General features: G+C 35.9%; 1 protein-coding gene across 1 annotated transcript; it reads left to right on the top strand.

Annotated features, from left to right (window-relative positions):
* The first annotated feature begins 14,461 nt into the window (after window positions 1-14,461).
* LOC114264417 (uncharacterized) lies at window positions 14,462-15,373 on the top strand. Its single transcript, XM_028205027.2, has one exon. The coding sequence runs from the start codon at window positions 14,667-14,669 to the stop codon at window positions 15,336-15,338; it is 672 nt and encodes a 223-aa protein (XP_028060828.2). The 5' UTR covers window positions 14,462-14,666; the 3' UTR covers window positions 15,339-15,373.
* Window positions 15,374-16,200: the final 827 nt, after the last annotated feature.

The raw sequence follows: 16,200 nt of genomic DNA, 5'->3' as shown, positions 1-16,200 counted from the left end.
AGTTGCTCCGTATTCGGAGGCTTTTGTTGATTACAAGTGGCAATTAATTTCAGACATTGCAAGGATTTTGAATAGTACATCCCGTGTCATTGATTGCTTGTAGTAAATGATGTAGACTTGTTAATCCCAAACAAATGTTAAGCTGAAAAACTTACTCCAATGGTAGAGCATTAAAAAATAGCATTATTGCTCCATTGTAAGGAATTGTCGACTGGAGCAGATTAAAGTAGATTGTTAAGTTAGTTTCTTACCCTTGAGCTAGTTTGAGTTGTGGTTGTGCCGAGTCGGAGTAAACTAGTCTTGCATTGTATACAATATATATTTGCCCTATTGTTTTCGAATAAAATTTGTTATTCTAAAGGAATTCAAAATGGACTTTGGCCAAAAGTGACAAGGAGTAAGCCAAGAACAAATTATTAAAGCGGATTCCTTACCCCATTACTTTCAAATGAAATTTGTTATTCCAAAGGAATTTAGAATGGATTCTTGCCAAAAGTGTCGAGGAGTAAGCCACAGAATGGATTCTTGCCAAAAATGCCGAGAAGTAAGCCGATAACAAATTATTGAAGCTGAAGAGGAATCAAGAATGAAATTTGTAAAATCTGACCACATAGATGTGTTCGAAAGGCTCCAAATAGTTGGAAATGGCTATTGGATCATGGTAATCAGGCTCTTGATGGCTCAGTTTTAGCCATAACAATCAGATGACTCAGATCTATCGAGAATTGTGCTCTACGAAGCATTGGATAATTGTTCACATATCAGCTTGCGTCAGAGGCTACGTTTGATAGCTCGGCTCGACGGCTTGGCTAGGAGGCGCAACTAGGTGGCTTGGCAAAAAATATAAGGAAGTTGTTACTTGCAAGATTTCAACTCTCTCCTTTGTGATGAAGGAATAACACTTAACCACTTTACCATGACAAATTGTCACGACCCAAACCCGCCCCTATGGGCTTAGCATCGTAATCGGGCAGTAATCTGTGATTACCAAGAGCCTGCTTAACAATAATAACAATTATACAATAAGAAGGGCCGGCGAAAGTCTGTAAATATTAAAACATAATGTCCAAAGAGCTGTGAGGACTTAAATGAATAACACAAGTTTCATCTCCTTATATATGCACACAAACATTTAAGTCCATAAGACGCTTATATACAAAACAAAACAGAAGTTAGGGAATTAAATCCCAAAGCCAAAACAAATCATAACAACATTCACTTGACTTCATATAATCATTCAAAATGATGGATTTAGATCACCCAAAAAACCTTAACATTAACAGTTTGGAACCTTGCGGTGAAGCACAATAGGTTGGCTTGACAAAACGAAACAGGTTGATGCCACTAACTATGCTCCGATGCTTGGCCACCTACATATATATAATAAGTTGTGAGTTAAAGCCCAATGAATAACAAATGTATAAAGAGGTTAAGAATGAATGTCCTTTCAGTAATTAAAACAGTCAATTGCATCTGTAGATCAGTTATTCAATCAATGTCTCATATTTCATGTCATATCAATCATTTAGAAATCATAGCAATCATACGTGGTACATCCAATAGCAGAACAGTACAGTAGGTCTTAATAAACTTAACAGTCAGTTGATAGCCATTAATACAGTAACAGTAGTTCCAAAAATTGGAACTGACAAAGATCTCTGTAACAATAGCAGTAACAGTAACAGTCAGTTGCTATGGATGCCACGAGTACAGTTCATAAATTAGGACAAATATTTATTCAGTAAACAATACCATTTCAGAAAGCAGTACAGTAAATCATTCAGAAAATAATCATAATTGAACATAGCTTTACAACATTGTTCCTCACAGTGGGCTCCTCAATATACGTACCAAACAAATTCAAGCACAACGATTCAATTACATTCATATCTTTAGCCAATTCTATTGATTCGGTTGTTTTCTTATTCAATTACCACGCAGTATTACTCGATTGGTTCTAATGTTCAATTATTCCCTCTAATGCACTCATAAGATGCAAATGGTCATGAAAACACTTTTAAACCATGTAAACAGAGGCTCGGAAGGTAAAAAAGATGAGTGGAAACAAAATCGAGTCTGCCTAAAAGGGCCGCACATGTGGGGGTCCTAGCAGCACGTGCAGTGGCCATCTCTGCACCAGCTCCCGCAGGTGCAATTTAAGCAGAATACTCAACACCACTGCCCTGTTTTCCGCACGTGCAGGGCCCTAGGCTACACGTGCGGTGATGCTACAAAACCAATCCGAAAACTACTCTATTATGGCAGTGGGTTCCTTTGCAAAATCAATCCCATTTCCATGCAATTCACTTCCAAAAACTTAACATAACACCATGAATGAAACATATTTGGCTTGGAACAAAATTCATGACTTCAATTGAAGCTTCAAAACCATACAAGGAGTTCAAATTCTTGAAGTGTAAACACAAGTTCATAACTAATACAAATTAAGCTCCAAGTCTTTAAAATGCATGGATTTTTCCTCCCAAATGTTGAAACTCAAACAAGAAGCAAGGAACAATTAAATGATCAAGAGTTCCATAGAAAATATGCCATGCATGTTGCTGATTCAAGTTAATCTCCACAATTCCTTCTTTATGTAATCATATGAATTCCTAACATCAATTTCACTTCAAATGTTGAAATGTATAATCATGAAATTTGCAACTTTAAGCTAAAACTCTCAACTCCCATGGAGTTTCTCTTCCAAATGGAAATTATAAGTATGAGATTGAATGTATGATCATGATTATGGTAAAATCTTGCCATACATTTATCCGTATGAACTAAACTGTCCATTAAACTTATATTCTTCTTACTTACTCTTAAATTCTTTAGCTTACGAGCATAATTCCTGAAATACATGAGATTAGGGAGGAGAATTGTTACCTTTAATAAGTGAATTGTGAAGATTAGAGTGTAGTTACAAGGTTTCTCAAGCTCCTCTTCTCCTTTCTCTTTCTTTTCTTCTTGAGTTCAATAGTTCAAAGCTCTCCTATTCTCTCTCTCTCTCTCTCTCTCTCTCTCTCTCTCTCTCTCTCTCTCTCTCTCTCTCTCTCTCTCTCTATGTGTATAGCTTAAAGGGTTGAAGAAGACCCACCACTTTCCTATTCTTAATCAACTAAATGGTGAGTAGGACACATGTATAGATTTATGGTTTTCAATTTTAAATTTCATAATTTCATTTACATGGAATTAATTTAAATTAAAGTATATTTCATCATCTCATAGTCTTAATTACACTAAATTAAATTATACTAAGGTGAATTAGGCTCTAATTTTTCCAATTTCTTAATTCTAACTTGTTAAAAATTAACAAATCAGACAGGTTTAATCCATAGCTCTACATATATGTTCTCAATGACAATACCATATACATATATCACACATGGCACACATATCACAATTAACACATAAGCACATGATCAACACTAATCACATAACTAACTTCATTAATTTACTTAATTAAAGAGGCGGTTGTCACACCAATCCTTTTGTTTGTATTTGGCAAGTTATGAATTTGAACTTGATTGTGGTTCAGCTATTACTGGATGTAACATAGCTGTGAAACATTTGATGATTTCTTCAATCATTGGTTCGTCATCTCCCTTGAAATAGGTGACTTTCTAGGTAGCTTTGGCCGGCTCGTACGGCTTTGTTTTGGCTCCGATTTTGACGTGATTTTTTGCCTTGGACTCGTCTTTATAAGTACTTCATACTGGTATATTTAAAACTAGATTTTAATAATTTCAAAATTTTCAATTTCTAGAAATTTGGTCTGGTTTGCAAATATCGGCGAACTTCGGTTACTTCTTAGCTCCTCGAGTTTGTGGGTTTGGACTCCTTTAGTCGACATGAATCCTATGGTGCATTTAGATATTGATTTCGACGCTTCTGAAATCTTGACAAATTTGAAGACGAGATGCTAGTTCTATGTCGATAGTAGCACCGAGCGATGTTGTTCTTACGAGAATTATATCATAAGATTTTGCCAAAGAGGTAGATGAATTAATAATTGTATTTTTTGCTCCAAGAAGATGTCCAATGTTGTGGAGCATGTTGCCGAGATGTGACTCCAAAAAGAGAACAACTAAATTTGTTCTCGGCATCGCAGTTATAGCCAACATGATTGAAGATATATACTTGCACCGTTTGTGATGATTATCATTGTCGATGAGCTTGACGACGGAGTTATGGTGCCGAGCGTTAAAAAACTGTCGAGCGATTGCGAATTTGACAAGTTGGTAGCTACTCGGCATTACCGCAGCATTGCCAATTGACCTATGGGTTGTCGAGCAAGTAATGTTGTGAATTGCAGGTTATGGTCCCTAACCTGAACATTTTGGTGAAGTAGTGGCCGAGAGGTGCACTGTGGTGTCATAATTAGGCTTTATCGATGTAATTTGACTCTTCGATGTTGTCGGGTAAATGTAGTTGTGCTAGTCGAATATTGGGTTTGTGAGCTTATGATCACAAGGATTTTGTTGATGACTCAACAAACTTATTATGGGTCCCGATCGATTTCTTCCTAGAATGTAGGGGCTTTTCAATGTACCGAAACTCTTGGTCGGCAACTTTTCTTAGCTTTACAGTGTGCCGAAACACTTGGTCAGCATCTCTTTGTATTTGGCTTTGCTAAGAACTTAGTCGACGAGACTTCTTTATGCATGCAACACATCTTTGATCTTCAATTTTGCTGAGATTTTAGTTGACATCAACATGAGCCATTCATGACAATTGAAGTTGCCTCTAGATCAAATTGTTTGGATTTATATGTATATATATTGTCTCATAAGTAGCCGACTACCACAAATTATTAATTAATTTTATTATTTTACAATAACTCATAGCCCTATTTTATCAACTTCTCTTGTTGGGAATACTTGTAAAGAGAGAAAAAGTGAAGACCCAACTTTGGATTCCACAACAATTTTTAGCACAAGTGCATATATATCTCAATAATCAACTTTAAAATAAACTCTGTGAGGAAATAAATAAATAAACAATCCTAGGGATGGGTTTGGCCAGGCAACCCCTTTTGTAATGCCGAAAAGATGCTCTCACAAAGAAAAGTGTGAAACCTATTTTTAGGGAGAGAAAATGAAAATGCAAAAGTAAATCCATGAGTTTTGTTTTGTTTTAAAACTTTTTCATCAAGATTCACCGTGAATAAAAGTTTTCCAAAGAGTTTGTAAGCACGCATAGTAACATGTTTGCTATCTATTTCGTTTAACTCTTTCAGATGATTCCCACAGACGTCCCCAATTGTGAGACCCAGAATCCTCTCACATGGATTGTTGATGAGACCCAACGAAGAAATGAGTTAAACCTTGTAAATTTGCAAAGATAAACATGGTCGGCGCCACCCAATCGGGGTTGCCGCCTAGGGACACTCCGATGATAAAATTAGTTACTTGAATCAAGGAAAGTAGATGAAGAATTGAAGAGTGTTTATGTGTTGTATGTTGCCGAAAGATAAGGCATACCTATATTTCGTGGGACGCCTTTCTTTTATAGATAGGGGTGTGTGATATTTATTTGATAGGTTTTCTTATTTAGGCTAGGCCCATTGTTAGGAGTTATTTGGATTAGCCCCGATAAGTTGGTATTTTTTAAGCCACCACATAAGCTAATACATTTCTAAATCAAATAGATCCAAAGAAAGGCAATACATATGCCAAGAACAGTGACACGCAGATCCATTCATTCCATGTCCTCTTTAATTTCTTTGGAATATGCAAAGCTATGATACAGTCGATCCTTATTAGTTCTATCATAATACACATAACCTGAAGTATCAAGCCTCTCATCTTTCTGTGACGGTGACGAGGCAGATCTACTTAGATCTACGACGCTCTTCTATGGTTCTTGATGAATAGTGATGGTGGTCAGTAGGCGGCGACGGAGGTGGAGGAAGACTTAGAGGTGATGACATGGTGTCTTCTCGGATCTAGTAGAGCCGAGGCGATGTTAGAGATTTGGGCCGATTGATATCAATCACGGTAGTGGTGGTGGCAGCGGCAGCGGCATAGGAAGACTTGGAGGTGACGGCGTGGCGTCTTCTCGAATCCGTTGGAGCCAATGCAGCAATGGAGATATGAGCCGATCGACATCGGATATGAGCCGATCTACATCAGCGGCGACTTCGACGGCGATGAAACCGACGGTTGCGATGACGGTAGTTGTGGTGGTGGTGGGTAGGAGGAGAGGGAGAAGAAGGAACAAGGGCCACCGAAAGAAGGTAGAGGTGAGGTCGCGGAGGGGAGAGAGTGGTTCTGGTGGCAGTGGTTCTAGTAGCGGTGGTTAGAGTAGGTTTGGCGGTGTTAAGGTGAGAGAGAGAAAGAGAAGTTTGAAGTTTGAAAGTCTTTTTTCTATCCACATAATTTAAAACAGGAAAAATAAAATAAATAGTTTGGTCTTTTTACAAAAACGTGGCTTCATGAATATTTTATTTTCGTGCTTGGAATTTTGGACAAAAGAAATTTAAATTTGAATTTATGATTTAAGTATCCATATTTTTATATTATTTATTAGGGTTAATTATAAATTTATCTTTTGAGATTTGCTTAAAATATAAATTGCTCTATATAGTTTAAAAAATTACAAATACAGAATTTTTTATTTAACAAAATTAATTAAAAAAGTGAAATTTCTAACTATTCACCTATACAATAATAAAATTATCTGAATTATTAATTGAAATAAAATTTTTATATTATTTGTTAATGTACACTAAACCTAACCCACTAACCTAACCCACTACATCCACCCCACTAAACCTAACACACTTACCATCTCCACTACCACCCACCACCTCCACTACCATCCACTACCACCACTCACTAACCCAAACCCTCTCCTATATAATGCCACTCTGATTTGTAATACAATATATCAACACAACAATCTTGTAATCAATCAATCAATAATACATAAATTCTTTCATGGTATCAGAGCAATAAGATTTGGGCTTGTATTTTTTTCTCACCGGCGGGCAGCCGGCCGGCAACCTTGCCTTCGCTGCCCGCTGGAATTTTTTTTACACATACCTTGCTTGATCACAAGCCTCTCTCACCTTCGGCCACATTTCCGACTGTAACTCCGGCACCTCCTACTTCATATCCCGTACCACCGACAACTCCTGCTCCGACCACCAGCCCCACGGCGGCACCACCTCCTGTGGTGTCCGCTCCACCGGCAACTTCACCACCATCTACCGCAGCGAAGCTCTCAACAATGGCTGCTCCGAGAGTCTCGATCTTCTTCGCAGCCCTAACCCTCTCGTTGCTGGTGTATTTGGCTGAGTCGAGAAGCGACTCGAACTCGGTGTACTCGCCGTGCGCGGACACCACGATCCAGAAGTCCGACGGGTTCAGCTTCGGGATCGCGTTCTCAGCTAGGGGTGCCTTCTTCGTCAACACATCGGTCCAGCTCTCTCCTTGCGACAAGAGGCTTTCTCTCTCTCAACTCGGTCTCTTTCGCCCTAAGGTCGACGAGATCTCTCTCCTCACCATCAACACCACCACCTTCTCTCCGGATTCTACTGGACTGTGCAATCAAAACAAGCAGCTGTAAGAGCCATGGCGGTTCTGTCGATTGTAGCCTCGGGATACCACTGGCATTCTCCGCCGATCTATTTTTTTTCTTTTCTTTATCTATTTTTTTTTTTCTTTGCTTTAGCTGCAGACCCATTTCTGTTCTACGGTTGGACTGTCTCCTATACCACTGCCTCTCCACTTGGTGTTAACCAACAGAGAGGGTGACTCAATCTCTCTCTAGTTACTTTTCTTCTTTTCAAGACACCCACCAACGCATGCTTTCCCATTAATGCTTTTTTCTTATTATTATTTTTTTTTTATTATTTTTAAACTTTAAATCCTCTCTTTCCAAAACAAAAGCACACCCACTCTTCTTTTTTTATTTAATCACCAGCACATCCATTCTTCTTTTTTATTTTTTTATTTAATCACACCCGTATCATGTTGTTGATCACTCATTCTCTCTCTATAATACTCAACCCACATGTTTCCCATTTCTTTTCTTTTCTTTTTTTTTTCTTTTTTATTTAATAATCCCACCCCACTTTCTCTTATTTTAATCTATCTCTATATCTATATATCTATGTTTCTTTTCATTCTTATTATTATTATTATTATTATTATTATTATTATTATTATTATTATTTTTATTTTTCTTTATTTTTCTTTTTTAATTTTTGCACCACCATAAAAAAAAAAAAAAAAAAAAAAAACAACAACAACAACGCAGAAGACGAACTGCACTCTAAACTCATTTTATTCCTGTCGGGGCTCCCCCCGATCACCATTTTACACCAAAAAAAAAAACAAAAAAAAACAAAAAAAAAAACAACAACAACAACCTCATCCACAGTGGGATTTTCCCTTCTCTACTCTGCCGCCGGTCTCTTCTTCTTGCCTCCATCATGGGCGGCCCTTGCCGGTGTTGCCTCCGTGTTTCCCACTCCACTGGGCATGACCACTATTCCTTGCTCCTCCACTGCAGCATATGGCGGCCCTCCAAATCGGAACATCACGGTGGCCTTCCGCTTCAGCTCCTTGTTTTCTGCCCTTAGCACGCTCATCTCTGCTCGCGCATCCTTATACATGCGTTGGAGCAGAGCCAGCTGGGAGTTTAACTGCTGCACCTCATTTGTCCTACTCTGTAGCCGGTGCGACAGATTTGTGACCGCCGTCATGGACTCCACACATGCCTTCAACGTATACTGATTGGCTTCCACATCCGACTGCACCGCCATTTTTTGCTCCACAGACCGCATCGGAAAGTTCAGCGGAGCAAACCCAGCAGTGTTTGGTTGAGGTTCACTGGCCACCGCACCAGTTCTCTCTCCTGTGGACTCGTTGAGGTCGGGAAAGAGGGTAAGCAGCCCGCGGGAAGACGAAGCCATTTTTTCTGGGCAACAGAGTGTTATAGAGAGTGTTACAGAGTATCTTCTCAGCAAAACCTTCTCAGCAAAACGAAGAGTTTTTCAGAGGATTTTCGCCAATTGTTTGTCTTCGCCTCTGCCTCAGCTCTGTCTTGGTTAAATAGCCGAGGCAGCCACGCGCATCGCGCGCCTCTTCTCGCCGACAAACTGGCACGCCTTTTCATGGCACGCCTTTTGATGCATTCGGGCACGCCTTTTGATGGCACGCCTTTTGAGGGTACGGGCACACCTTTTGAGGGCACGACTTTTGAGGGCTTGATATCTACATCCATGTATATTTTTTTTGGGCAGCCTATATACACACTCATACAGTGTCTTCTACACCGGTCAGCTTTATCAATCTCTTTTCAACCTCAAATAGGTTTTTATCTTCACACCTATTTGAGTTTGAGGGGGGGTTATACACAGTATCATGTTCAAGTCACCTCATGGCGCACTCCCTAAGTCGCCCCCTTGGTGCACCACCACAACTTTCTACAACGGTCCGACATGACCCCATAAACTGTCTTCTACATCGGTCTGACACGACCACACAGTGTCCTGCTACATCGGTCCGACATGACCTCGTAAACTGTCCTGCTACATCGGTCCGACATGACCTCGTAAACTGTCCTGCTACATCGGTCCTACATGACCTCGTAAACTGTCCTGCTACATCGGTCCGACATGACCCCATAAACTGTCTTCTACATCGGTCCGACATGACCCCGTAAACTGTCTTCTACAACGGTCCGACATGACCCCGTAAACTGTCCTGCTACATCGGTCCGACATGACCCCGTAAACTGTCTTCTACAACGGTCCGACATGACCCCGTAAACTGTCTGCTACAACGGTCCGACACGACCATACCGTGTCTCCTATCCTGTTTTGTTTTTTATTTATCAGTTTACTTTTCTGTTTTGTTACTCTCTTCAAACTCAAGTTGGTTAGTTCCTATCCTCCTTGAGTTTGAGGGGGGCTGTTAATGTACACTAAACCTAACCCACTAACCTAACCCACTACATCCACCCCACTAAACCTAACACACTTACCATCTCCACTACCACCCACCACCTCCACTACCATCCACTACCACCACTCACTAACCCAAACCCTCTCCTATATAATGCCACTCTGATTTGTAATACAATATATCAACACAACAATCTTGTAATCAATCAATCAATAATACATAAATTCTTTCATTATTAAATACTATTAATTAATTTGATAATTTATTAATAAAAATATCTATTTATTATAAAATTAAAAATTATAAAAAATATAATATAATTTCTAAAATTATAAAAAAATATTTATAATTTAAGTAAATCTTTATAATTTATCCTATTTATTATTAGTATAGTATAGTATTACTCTTCTAGTGAATAAATATGGTCAACATCCTGTTTAATAATTGGAGAAGTTCGTGTGACAAACATGACTTTTATAGTTTGCTTAATTTTTCAAAATTGCGGTTTCCGCGTTCGAAGACCAAGTGGTCCTCGTGGATGTAGTTGCCCTGTCATGCTATTAAAGTCTCTATGTTTGAAATGTTTTTTTTTTTTGTTTTCCCTTTAAATTTAGGTGTTCAAATTAACTTATGTTTAAAATGGTTATCTAACATAAAGAATAAGCAGATTAATACCTTTGTCGTAATTGTGACTGATTTTTTTTGACGATTTTTGTGTTTTATTGTTTGTACTGTTTGTATTAGATTTCTTATTTGGTCATTTGGGATTTTATAGTGTGTTTAGTTTAAGTTTTTTGGATTAAATTTTTTAAAAATTGAGTTTTTTAGTTTTCGTGTTTTTTTGTTTTTAATGAATATTTTTAAAATTTTAAACATTTTTTTTTACTTTTTAGATGCACCTTATTTAGATGCATCTAAAAAGTAAAAAATTTGTGAAAAAATATTTTTAAAAATTAATAAATACATGAAAATAAAAAAAATGTACTGAATTCTCATATTTTTTTTGTATTTTTGGTATTTAGTGAATTTTTAAAAGATTTTTTTTACAAATCTTTTACTTTTTAGGTATATTTATGTTAAGTATGTCTAAAAAGTTTAAAAAAAAAATACTTAAAATATTTAAAAAATTTAATAAAAACAAAAAAATACGAAAAAAAGAAAGTAGAATTTTTTGAAAAGTGTAACCAAGATTCTTTTCGTGTATGTTGTTTATTTTCTTTTAATATAATTATGTTTATCTTTTAAAAAATAAAGAAATAAAGAATATTATATATTTTATTTAAAAAATTTAAAAGAAGTTTACAAATTAAAATTACTTAATAAGATCTTTTATTTGATAAAATTAAAATTTCAATACAAGATTATATTATTATTAATTTTTTATTTTTTGTGTTGTATAAATAATTTGAGACAAGGGGAGTACTAGTGAGAGTGATGCCTATACAAGGTTGACAGAGCATCTAGCTTGGAAGCTTACACTTGGGAGATATATTAAGGTTGTGTTTGGTTCATAAATTTATAAAGGAATTTGAAAAAAGAAAAGAGAAAATTGTGTGAAATATAGGTGAAATATTATTATATTTTTCACACATTTCATTTATTTTTTTCTTTTTAAATCTCTTTCCAAAATCATAAATCAAACACAAGGTAAGGACTGGTTATGATGTTAGAGAAACGATGGACAGGCATACAAATTAAAGCGGATTGCTTGGAGGTTACTGAGCTAATCTAGAAAGAAGACTCAGAATTGTCCATTCAAAACCCTCGTTAAAGATGCGAAATTCCTTCTTAATAGGACCGGAGGTACCAAACATGCCTCAGTTTTTTTTTTAATGGTAAAACATATTATATACTACTAAAAGGTACATAAATCCAGATGCAAAACAATCATAAAACACAAAGAATTGAGTGACGAACATAGAATCCTAATGCTGTGTTTGGTTGGGGGGATTTGAGGAGGGATTTGGAAAGGGAAATGGAAAAAGTAGGTGAAATGTGAATAAATCATGCCTATATTTCATATAGTTTCACACACCTTTTCCCTTTCCTTTTCCAAATCCCTCCCCAAATCCCCCAACCAAACACAACATAATAGTATGAAATAACCAAATCAAAAGAAAGGATACCAGACCCATCAGCACAGCAACACCACCAGTAAAGCACAAGTGAAACATAGGATTAGGTACGTGGTTGAAGGTTTCTTCTCTGTGGCGACTGTGTATGAGAGGGTATATAAAAAATGGGATTTTTGAATAAATCTTAAATATTGAAATTGTGATCCAAATAGTCCCAAAATTTTTCTAATTTTCCGTTTGATCCTATTAGATGTGTAATGATAAATTTAACCTTTTATTGGGTGTTACAATAAGAAAAAGTAGGTGTCGTAATGAAAAATATACACTATAGTCTTTTTAGAGCCTTTCCTTGTGGTGGAACATGTCACATGCCACATAGTTGGACTTTGTTAAGTGTTATAGTGGGAAAAAATGAGTGTCATAATGGAAAAAAGTACAATATAACCTTTTTAAAACTCTTCTTTGTGGTGGAACATGCCACATGCCACGTCAATTGGATTTTATTGGATGTTACAATGAGAAAAAGTGAGTGTCATATTGAGAAAAAGTACACTATACCTTTTTAGAATCCTTCCTTGTGATGGAACATGCCACATGCCACATCAATTGGGTTTTTGTTGAGTGTTACAGTGAGAAAAAGTAAATGTCATAGTAAAAAATAATACAACCGTTCAACAAAAATTACCAAACATACAAAATAGGTTCTTATGGTTATATTGTCAATACCAACAGAATTTATAAGAGCCACAGAAAAAATATGAGACTAATTGGAGTATGTGTTTCTAAGATGAGACTTTTGTAATTTTTTCTATAAAAAGGTATATAAATTAATAGGTACATAATAAAAAAGTATGTTTAAATAAAAACAACTCAATATAATTATCACTTTTATGAAAGTGCAACAAAATTTGTTTCCATTGCAAGTAAAAGCATGGCAAAGAATGCGTTATTCATTTCTTCGACTTACACTTTTATAAGAATACAATTATTTTAATTTATTCGTACTTCTATACAATTTTTTTTTAAAATTTAATTTAGGAAAATTGGGCCGGAGTCAAATTTTAAAACTTCTACGAAAAGTGTTCCAAACTCTATTTTTTTAGGGTCATTAGGATAATAACAATTTGAAACACACATCAAGTTATCCCCTTATCCACCTATATGTATTATCTACCCACATTACCATCATTGATCACCACTAATCTCTTATGCCAACAATTTTATCAGCGACTCTTTGATGATTGTAAATTTTCCAACTTCAACAAATCTCTAGCAACGATTGGTAGTATTTGTGAATGAAAAAAATACCAAAATAAAAATAAATAAATAAACATTATCCTTTAAAATGATAATTTTTATTTGTCACCAATTTATTTTATTAATCATATCCTTATAATCAAAACTGAAGAATAACACTATATACACTCATAATAATCAACTTATGATCAAATTTTATTTTTATTTGCACTCTCCTCAAAACACCTTATGTAATTTTTTATTTTTATTTTTGTGGTCAAAATCAAAATAGATTGATGGGTTTATTGATAAAATTATTCACAACGGAAAACCTATTTTAAGAAGAAAAACCTAATCAAGCAAATACTGACGTAGCAAACTATTTTAGGGAAACTGTAATTAAGGGTTGTTTTGAAAAGTAGATTAAAAGTTGATTTTTTTTAAAATTTTTAGCTTTTTTTTTTAAATGTATAAAAAATAGAGAGATTGTGTAACTTTAAAAAGGTTAAAAAGTTAACTTTTTTACTTTTAACCTAATTGTCAAAATGGCTCTAAGGCCTCGTTTGAGAATAGGTTTTTTTAGTAATTTTTTGAATTTTTGATTAAAATATTATGTAAAAAAATTAGTATGTTTGGAATGATTTTTTAATTTTTTTACTAAAAGATGTGTAAAAAGTAAAGAGAAAATGAAATATTTAACTTTTTTATGTAAGTTGTTGATTTTTTGATTTTTTTAATGATTTTTTAGCTTTTAAATAAAAAAGTAATATAAACGAGGCTTAAGGCCTCGTTTGGGAATAAACTAATTTAGTAACTTTTTGGCTATTTGTCTAAAATATGAGTTAAAAAAAACTAGTATATTTGGGATGACTTTTTGGCTTTTTACGAAAAGATGTGCAAAAAGTAGAGAGAAAATAGAATTTTTGACTTTTTTGTATGAGTTGTTGATTCTTTGGTTAATTTAGTAATTTTTTGACTTTTTAGTTAAAAGGAAAGGTTCCCAAACGAGGTCTAACTGAAAAGACTTTAAAAAAATTGTAAAATAAAAGTAAAATTTATTGATTTTAATAATTAAAGTGATAGATGATTTTATGATTTTGCATATATATAGATATATATTTTTGAGTCTTGTATTTCCACTTAATTATAATTTTCCCTACTATTTTTGACCGACTCCAATTCATTCCAGGTGTAGGATAAAATTTCCTACTCTGAAATTTCTCAGAAACTATCACATTGCGAGTCGCGATACACGTAAAACACGTATAAATAAGGGCTTACTTACTTTCAACCATAGACCAAAATCCAATCGGCCGTGTAGCCAACCAGCACAGCTTGTACAAAAATCACACCCAAGAAAATATTTTATTTTCCCGAGAAAGCGTTTTCCCGGGAAAACAAGGTCGGTTCGAGTCTCTCCCAATCGCCGGTTGAGCAGATGGCGTCTCTCAGCGTTCGTTGCGGCGTAACAAACCACCCTTCGATCCACCACCGCCTCGCCGTCGAACGGACTAATCCAAATCCAAATCGCATTGCCCCGTTCCAATCATCGAGAAGAGCACCACCGCGAATCTCCGCCGCAACGACGACGGCGGATTATCCGATTTCTACGTCGTGTTCTGTGAATCAGGAGGGTTCGAATAACAACAACGGCGCTCTGTTTTCATCAAATCTTGACGACTGGATGAGAGATTCCGCGGCGGAGATCGTGAAGAACCTTCGAGAAGCGCCGCTGTTCGTGCAGATTTACGCCGCCAACAACGGCGGAGCGACGCGGTTGGAGACGGAGAAGGCGGTGGCGGAGGATTGGCCGGTGGTGGCTCGTCGGTGGAAGGACGGAGATACGCCATCGCCGGACGGTCTCATTCTCGTGGAAGAGCTCGGCGGCGGCGATGAAGAAGAAGAGGAGGAAGAGAGGGTTACGAGGGCATGGGGGGTTGTGGTGCAAGGAAAGGGGGTGGAATGCGGGCCGGTTTGTTACTTGCTGAAGACGAGTAGGGTCGTCGGATCGGGTTTGGGGTTGTGTTGTACCCATTTTTGTTTGATGAAAGTTCAGGGTTTCAGGGAAAGTGCTCTGTCACAGCTCACCAATTGTTGGTTGTTGGATTGAATAAATGTATAAAGAGAGAATTTATTGTTTGGAAATTGGATTGGTACAGGAAATTCCAATATGATCTGTGAATGTCACAACTTGACAGGTACACTTCAATACTGAGAGAGCTTTGTTGAAACACACTACGATTTGTTCAAAATCTTGTTTCATGCTTTAGTTCGTAATATGCAATTTAGAATTTTTTAGTATTTTTTTTGTTGTGTAGTTTTTTTTTTTTTTTTTTTTTTTCGTAACAGCAATGCTACATTCCACTAAAAGTGATATTTTAAAGTACCACTAATGAGTTGGTACTCATTTTTTTTTTAAAAAAAAAAAAAACAAGGCACAAAAATATTATGACAGTGGGTCCCGCCCACTGCCACATCATTAGTGGTAGCACTAATTAGTGCTCTTACTCATTTTTCTTTTGGTAATTGACAAAAAAAATGGAGTTTAGAATTCATCTTTTTATTATAATATATTTGAGTAGAAAAATTGTATTTTCATTGTGCAAATTTATTCTCATTGAAGGTGATTTTTGGAGTCCAATTTATTTTTCTTTGGAATCCAATTTAGAGCTGGTTTGGAAAGAGTTAAAATGTCTAAATAAGTATAAAAAGATAAAAATAATGGATTATTTGGAGTGTCTTAAATAAGTGTACTTTTTATCTTTTTGAACTAAAAAATTGAGGAAGAAAATATGGATATTTGGGTTAACTTTTTGACTTTTTATGAAAAAATGTGTAATAAAAAATTATAAAAATCGATTTGTAGGAAAAAAATTAAGATTGAGAGTTGTGCAGCCGTAATTGTTGACTTTTGGTGAATAGTGTTAACTTTTTAACTTTTTGAGTAATTTTTTTATTTTTTGATTTTTTTA

The sequence above is a fragment of the Camellia sinensis genome, chromosome 8 (assembly GCF_055761805.1).
Source record: "Camellia sinensis isolate YWXY chromosome 8, ASM5576180v1, whole genome shotgun sequence".
Lineage (NCBI taxonomy): Eukaryota > Viridiplantae > Streptophyta > Magnoliopsida > Ericales > Theaceae > Camellia > Camellia sinensis.
This window is presented reverse-complemented; position numbering and strand designations above follow the sequence as displayed.